We start from the raw sequence: 8,307 nt of genomic DNA, 5'->3' as shown, positions 1-8,307 counted from the left end.
CTCCACACGCATAAAACACAACGCCAATTTTCAGCACATAACCACCAATAAAGCCTCGCCAGCTACAAGAACAGAAACAGTCATAAGCTCACACTGAAACAACTCGGTAGGAAAATATAGTATAAAACTTTTGTACAAATAAAAGAAACCTCAGAGACGGTAAAGAAAAGAAAACAAGTAGGCATTGCAAAACAAACACAGTGACAAAGTGGCTAGTGTGATCAATGTTCAGTATGTGTTTTATTTTGACTCTTTTTTCATAATCATTTTATTAACAAAAATAGAAGCTTTGAGTTATCTTTGAAAAGCCGGCAAGCTTGGGCCCCCGGTGTAAGACGCGGGGCCCGACGAAAACTAGGAGAGTATAGTAGACAGCTCTGGTTTTGGTTTGAAGGGACTGTACAGTGAGGGATCTATATACACAACATCCATCAGGATCTTCTACAGACATTGAAAGGCTTCTATAGGCGTTACATCAAATGCAAAAAAAACCATTTACGAATATTAGACAGCTAGATAAAGGAAATGTACAGTTGGAACTCAGTGGGCTTCATCTTAAAGCAGAAGTTGACATTGATGTTGGATTCAGTTTAAGTCATTGTCTACAAGTTTCTTTTGGTTGATAATTTGAAGTCAACATTCACCTTTTGGCTGCTCTCTATGGCACAACAATAACAGATAGATACAGAGAAATCTTGGTGAAAATCTTCATTGTTTTTTTGGAGATACTGATTGAGAGTTGGATTAAACAATGCCTGTATGGCAACATATTTTATCATTTTCTCCAAATAATTAAGCTAAGAAACTGGTCGTTCCTGTGGTGCTGCTGCTGAGACGTCTGTGATGCAAGAAGAGGATGCTGAATGGAAACCTGCAGGCACTCAAGTAAGGACTTAACCTGAGCTATTCCAGAGGTGCAGAATATATCCAGTTGTAACATCGGTGTTGCGTGGCTCAATACAGTCCCACTGCAGCCCCCTTCATTCCCAAAAAACACTAACAAGAAGTGTGAAGAGAAGAACAAGAGGAAGGAGGTTAGATGTTGGAAGATGAGAGATGAGACAGGAAAAGAGCAGAAACACGACACAACTTGACAACTAAATGTCCGAGTTGTACGCCGAGCGCTGAGAGCAGAGGACTTTAAAGAACAGAGAGAAGGAGACTCTACAGAGACACTTGAGGAGGCCCTTTAGACCGTGGACAGACAGAAAGAGGAGACATCTCTGCTGTGCAAGCACACTGAGCCCAATCACAACCAGACCATGCAGCAGGCACACAGCACAGCTGCAGCAGTTTATCAGCTACAAGCTGCTGCATTCACAGCCAGCAACAGTTTTTCAGCGAGGGGGGAAATTTAACAGTTTGACAACCTGTACTGAGTAACCATGGACATATTCATCTGCCTGTAAGACGCCTCATAACATCAGTCCCTGGCCTGCTGTCTGGCCTCGTCAATCACTCACAAGCTAATGTGCAAACCACAAAAATAGAAAACAAAAAAAAAATCCACCCGCACCAATTCAAAGTGAACATTAGTGACTCTTCTCCTTCATATCGTGCCGCTCCGCTCTCAGTGTCCGTGTGTGTGTGTGTGTGTGTGTGTGTGTGTGTTGACACTCAGGAGCGTTTGAGCAGCGCCAGCCTCTGCAGCAGCTGCATCTGTCTGGATTTCAGCTGCTTCCTCTCCTGAGCCTTCTGCCGCTCGCTGGCGTGCAGCTGCTGCAGGTACTCAGTGGCTCGCATCAGGATTGCCACTTTGGGCGTCTTGGGGCAGTCCGCTAAGCCAGGGATCTCATCCCGCAGCGACAGGAAACGCGAGCGCAGGTCGTTCCTTCGCTTGCGCTCGAGGAAGTTGTGCGCCCTGCGTTTGTCTGTGTCCTCGCAGTCGGAGGACTGGGGGCTGGAAAGCTGGTAGAAGGAGTGCGGCTTGGAGGGGGAGCTTTGGGAATGGGGGGAAGAGGAGGAGGAGGAGGAGGAGGGAGGAGACGAAGGGGACATGGAGGTAGGAGAGGAGGCGCTGAGGTTAGGTGACTCTGACCTGACTCCGGCCACGGTCACAGGACACTTCCTGCTGTCTAAGTTCAGAGGCGTGTGGCCAGGCCGCGGCTGCTGCTGATGAGAGTTCTGGTGCGGCTGCACGGCCTGAGACGACACCTCGTTACGGAGCCTCTTCCGCGGCGGCTCAGCCGGTGGAGGCAGCGTGTCCGGGGAGGGGGCAGCATAGTTGTGCTGCTGTTGGTGGATGGAGATGTGGAAACGCTTCATGCCGGGGTCCAGGGGGTCTGCACGCACTGTTATGGTCACTGGTTTGCGGGTGTTGACCAGTCGACGAGGTTTGCGTTGCTGCTTGTGCTCCACTGTCACCACGTCGATCTCCTCTTCATCCTCATCCTTGTCATCCTCATCATCTGAGAGGGCAAAGCAGAAGGTTTAAAATCATGTGTGTGCTCATATGAAACATGTGCTAATGACTGCAGGCAACAGCTGAGGTGGGAAACACTCGCCCTCACCTCCTGCCACCTCACACCAATCACATGCCTCCGTAAAAACCACTTCACACATCCTCATAACATACACATGATCTCACACACACTGCAGGATCCACACAGTCACAGCCATGATTCAGTGCATGACGTCAGCTCCCACTCTCACTCTTAAATCTGACTTCATCTTGTTAACTGCCTTGAAATGGAAAGTAAAAACTACTTACCTTAATTTAAGTTGAATTTATATTGAATTGTTTACTAATGATTTTGCTGTATTAACTTAATTTTGTTAAGTTGCTGCAACTTAAAAACATCATGTGAAATGACATTGTTCTAAGTGTTAGCAACTTCAGTAAACCAAGTTAATCTGACTTAACTTGATGACAAACAAGATTTAGCCAATAATGAAGCTAGAAGATCTGCCAGCTCTGTTTTTTTAACATGCTTATGAAAATATGAATGAATAATTTGCGACTAGCAGAATGCAGATAAGAAAACTTGTTTTACCTAAGTTGCTAAACTCAGAAAGATTGATTTATGTGTCATTTTTTAAGTTGCAACAAAATTATTACAAAAAAGGAAATGAGTTTCTTAGATTTTTTAAAGTAAAATGCACTTGTCAGTTTTTGTAGTGCAGGTGCATATCAACCTATATTTTACCAAAAAAAGGAATAAAAATCATTGGTGCACCTTAAATAGTTTGCAGAGAACATATTTGTTTTGCTAACATGTATTTTTATTTGCACTTAAAGCTACCCTGAAAAAAGGGGAATTTGTAAAAATGACATTCCATTGTGTGAAATTGAACTAGGATAACTGCTTGTTAATTCTGATGTAAAAAGTTATCAGACTAAATGTTGAGAATCTAACTTTTACTTGTTTATTTTACTTTGGTTGTGTATAATTTTGTTTGATTGTTACAAACAGAAATCATTATTTTATTGTATGTGAAAAAGTGCTCATTGTATATTTTTTAAAAATAAACAGCACTTGACATATTTAGTTTGCTCAAACTAAACTTAAAAACTTACTTATTTTACTTAAACTTACTTTAATCCAGAGTCTCTTTTTTTTTTTCACTGTACGTCTCGTTAAAATACGCCAACTTGTATTCAATGCGGGTTTGAAACCGTTTTCTGCTCTATTTACCAGAGTGGAGACGGGGTATTAAACATGTGGAAATGTCTCATCGACTTGAATTCCGCTAAATGACAAGACTCCTGGGAGATCTTTAATACTCTTGTAAATTGTTTTAAAGTCATTGCACCTGTGTGGATTTGACTGCTCAGTAATCTCTATATGATCAGCCAGCATAGGAGGAGACAACAAAGAGCTGTCCTTATTATCGTCAACAGCATTTATATAACAAAATATGACATCTCATAACACAGGGCGTACAGAATTGATTCCCCGCAAGTAGCACTAATGGCTCTTTATTAGAGCCTCTAAGCATTTCCTGTATGACTGCTCATTCTCCTCCTCTTTGAGCGTATATTATTCTGTGAAATGCTGTGAAACACTGCCTCAAAACTCACGTCAAAGAATTCTGCATGCCCAGCCGACCTCCTAAACGGCTAATTCCGCTCTATTCACAGCGCGGGCTGGCTCAGACCAAATCCACCCACTGACACAATTGGCGCCGCAGCCTGTTGAGCGCAGGAATGCAGCAACAAGTTCCCTTTGTGACATTCCACACACCATTATGCACGGTCCAGGCTCAGCATCACATGGCAGCCTACACACCAAGCTCCACCATATGGCCTCACAGAGTGCAGGAGCAGCTCTGGAGTCAAGGGGGAGAATTTGGGATAAGACTGGGTGATATTCCTTCACCTCCGTGTTCCATAGATAATAATGAACTGCTGTCAGACGGGAGCCAGGGGGAGCGCAGAGGATATTGTTATCAGCAGGGAGACTGGAGGAGCAGGGAGAAAGAGGGCAGCTGGTCTGCTGGAGCCAGGCCAGGCAGCACATGTTTCGATGGGCGTGTCCCTCTCTGGCCTTCAAGCGTGTGTTGCATGCACCAAGGTAACACAATGCAGTCATAGTGTGCCATGCTGGACCTTAGTGCCAGATTATGGCTGATCACAGCTAAATATTAACTGAATGAGAGAGACAAACAGGACACCTGAGGACAAACTAAGTCCTCAGTCACCCTTACAAAAGATTACTTGGATAAAATGTGTAAACAGGAAAATATAGAGAAACTATACTAATTAGGGATGCACAATTTGATTTTTTTTTCTTCTGATATCCAATCAGCTGAAAAAGAACAACTCATTTGGCTGATAGATATATCCACTTTTTCACCATCTAATTTTATTTCAAGTCTCTTCTGCAGTGGAATTATCATATTATGCATACTCCTATCATGGTGGCCCACCATAGACTGTATATGTGTATGCTGAAGTGCATTGAAGACGTCATTTGGAGCCAAAGTCTGCGCAGAAGTGACAACCGTGGTGGTGGAGTTCACGTGAAAAAACACCTGTCCAACCAATTGCCAGCAGCCTCATTAAAAGCGAGCGCACAGATTGGTTGTCACAGCTGTCAATCATGGCAGAAACTCCCCTTTTTGTGTCATTTAATAACTCATTAAAACCGAATTTATCATAAAAAAGAATACTTGAACAAACATCAGGGTGATGAGAACTACCTTCAGTAACAGAAACCATCTTTAGGAAAACTTTTTTTGGCATGCACTTTGAGTTATTAGTTTGGCCTTCATCCCAGTCACTAACATGGAGGGGCAGGCTTTATGACCTATACTGCAGACAGACACCAGGGGGCGATCCAGATTGAAAAGCCACACTTCAGGGGAGCTGTCATATCGTCCATCTTTATATACAGTCTATGTAGCCCATCAGCAGATGGAGACACAAAATACAATGCTTTTCAGTATATGTAATATTTATTCATTGTGCAATATAAGAAGTCAACTTAAGATTGAAATTCTGTACGTTACCTTTGTCAATTAAAAAAAAATAGGTTTGTAATATGGGCAAAAAAATCAGCATGTCAGCCCATTTCGATATTTCGTTCTAAAGCCAATATCTACTGATACTGATGCCAAAATCATCTTGCATCCCTAATTCATATCTTTTTAAAAGAATTAAATAAATACTTTAGAACACTATCATAAGGTGGATTATGGTCACTAAACTATCTGCAGAGCATCACAGACACAAATAGTAACAAAAAGCTGACTTCACCACAAACTAGAAGTCAAAGATGAACTTGTCCTCCACACAGAGAAGTCCTACATCGTTAATATTACTGACCTGATGAGTCGGTGTGAGAATCGGAACCAGAGGACACTTGTTTCTTGCATCCACTGGTTAACGGGAAAGTGAGCACGGCAGCTGGGTCCACACAGTCCACAGCCAGTCCACTCAGGGCCGATGCTTCGCCAGGGGCACCCTGTGCTCTCCCTGGAGAGGGGACAGCCGAGCTGGCTGCCACTTTGGCAACAGCCCCTGTCCCGGGACAGGAGGCGCACCGCTCCCCTACAACTCTCTCCAGCTGTTGTCCGGCAGAGAAGCCGCTCCACATGCAGTCCTGGATGATGATGGAGCTCAGGTTCCCAAACGAGTCACTGGCCGTGGTCAGCTTGCAGGGCAGGTCCTGCTGCTGGTCGTCCTCTTGTCCTAAGAACTGAGACACCCACTCCAGCTTGTCTCCAAGAGATGGGCACAGCAGCCTGCCAGACCCCTCCACCGCCCGGATGGGGGACATGGGCGGGGTTGGGACCAGCTCGAATTTCTTCCATATGTCCTCACTGGGCGCGGTGGATTTGAAGAAATCCTCGTCTGGGTCGTGGTGGTCGTCATAGAAATAATGTTGGTAGTGGTCGAGGTGGTCCATGTCCCAGCTGTCATAACGAGGCGCGGTGGAGCTGATGCCCGGCATGGGGACTGCAGGCCGGGGGGTAATCACTCCCTGTTCCCTGTGACTGCAGACGGAGACAGGTGGACCACAACTGAGACTTATTCTCCTCAAAATAATCCTGACCATGCATAATGCAGCAAAAACAGTTTTCTTTAACATTTTTGAAAACAGTACACTCAGTGGCCAATTCATTCAGTTAAGTTTGCGCATTAAGTGGCAAGTAATGACCTTAATTTACAAATTAAAGTCATGAGACAAGTAGGTATAAATCAGACAGACTAAAAAAAAAAAGATTTAAAAAAATAAAAATAAAATAAAACAGACACAAATATGAACACACAGGGGTTTACGCAATTAGTTATAAGGCATTAAGATTTGCATATATTAATAGTTTTGATTATTTTTAAATGTGATACTGTTTTCAGATCTTCTATCTAGATCTTATTATTTTAAAGTTGTATATGAATGATGATATTTTATTATATTAATATAAAATGTAGTTAAATAAAGAGCAATTTAATTAATTATATATCTATATACATACATACTGTTCAACCTTGGAAATCATGTTCTTTGAGTGGAATGCGCTTGCCAAAATGTTTTTTGGAGATCCAACTGAAAATCAGTCCATGTGCAAGTTGAAAAAAATGAGTGTTGTAACATTTCTACCACACTGTTACAGAGGGTGCACATGTCATCCATATCTGAAGTGCATCTATGAGTACTAGATTACACTGGATAGTATCTGTGTATAAATAATGCATCAGACTTGACCTGTTATCTTATTTACAGTTAAATATTGTCCCACCTTTCAGAGAAAAGACCCGCTGAGGTGGACCAGATAAACGAGCTAGAACGATCAGAACACAGTGTGCCAATTAAGACAAGAGTCCTTGTGAGGTCACAGTGGCACAAAAACTGCTCATTTTTCGGGCACAAATCGTGCTCCGGTCGTCCGATCTGTGCTTAGATGCAAAAAGTTAAAGTTAAACTCCTCTGCGTTGCTGCTGAGAAGTTCAAGTTTCGCAACAGTGTTTCATTACATAACACTGCTTTAGTAGTATGCTGTGACAGAGGGGAGAGGACAGGGAGGGAGGCGGCGGAGGGGGGAGTCTATTTTCTGCTGACTGCTCAGCAGCAAATAAGACTGATTCAGGGTGATTGAAACAGATTACTTGGATGGACAGGTATCCGTGCGGAGTGCGGAGTGCGGAGTGTGTCTGTGTGTGTTTGAGTGTGTGTGTGCGGCTCCTCCTCGGTGATCAGGCTCACAGAACTCAGCTGCGCCTCAAACTGCGCTTAATTAAGCGGCACGCGCGCGCTCATAAACTGCAAAACCTAAACTTCACGCGCTTCGTTTGTTGTGTGAAGTCTCTGTTGACGTGCCCGCGTGCTGGGAGAAGTTGCGGGAGAGATCAGAAATACTTTTACCTGGTGCTGAGAGTGAGAAAGCCGCGCGCTCCTTCATAGATCCGCCGTGCGCAGTGTTAGAGTCCACACAACAGCAGGAGCACCGACTCCCTCCGTGTGATCCGCCTCCGGTGTGAGCGTTACAGCGGACCCTCCCGGTGTCTTTTCTCCGTTTGTAAACAGTCTATGAGGTGAATGAGTCCGTGTGGTGGCGGTGTCCCGCTCTCAGGGCTTCACGGCTCCGGCTGCGGACACTTTGTTTGCAGACTGCTGCACTGTGTGATCCGGGGGAAGGACGGCTGGCTGTTATGCATAAAAGGCGGGTCGTAGTAGCAGAGCCACGCCCGCTGCTTAAAGGCGCAGCACGCTCAAAAAAAGACGCAAGATGTGCAGGCGGGAGAGCGCACGGTTACATATGGCAATGATTTCATAAGATGACACTGTTCTGCTCCTGCTGTAATTATGCAAACATAATAACAAAGCGCGTGCGAGTAAACACAGTTATGCAAATGCACGAGCACTT

General features: G+C 44.3%; 1 protein-coding gene across 1 annotated transcript; it reads right to left on the bottom strand.

Annotated features, from left to right (window-relative positions):
• Positions 1-213: 213 nt before the first annotated feature.
• myclb (MYCL proto-oncogene, bHLH transcription factor b) lies at positions 214-8,093 on the bottom strand. The gene is made up of 3 exons (XM_042506926.2): positions 7,806-8,093; positions 5,768-6,438; positions 214-2,408 (listed from the first exon to the last, which is right to left on the bottom strand). Exons 2-3 carry the CDS (start codon positions 6,393-6,395, stop codon positions 1,618-1,620), a joined length of 1,419 nt encoding a protein of 472 aa, XP_042362860.2. The 5' UTR covers positions 6,396-6,438; positions 7,806-8,093; the 3' UTR covers positions 214-1,617.
• Positions 8,094-8,307: the final 214 nt, after the last annotated feature.

Source organism: Plectropomus leopardus, chromosome 17 (assembly GCF_026936395.1).
Source record: "Plectropomus leopardus strain MGB_pleo_1.0 chromosome 17, ASM2693639v1, whole genome shotgun sequence".
Lineage (NCBI taxonomy): Eukaryota > Metazoa > Chordata > Actinopteri > Perciformes > Serranidae > Plectropomus > Plectropomus leopardus.
The sequence above is the reverse complement of the archived record's forward strand: the minus strand, read 5'-3'. Positions and strand labels throughout refer to the sequence as shown.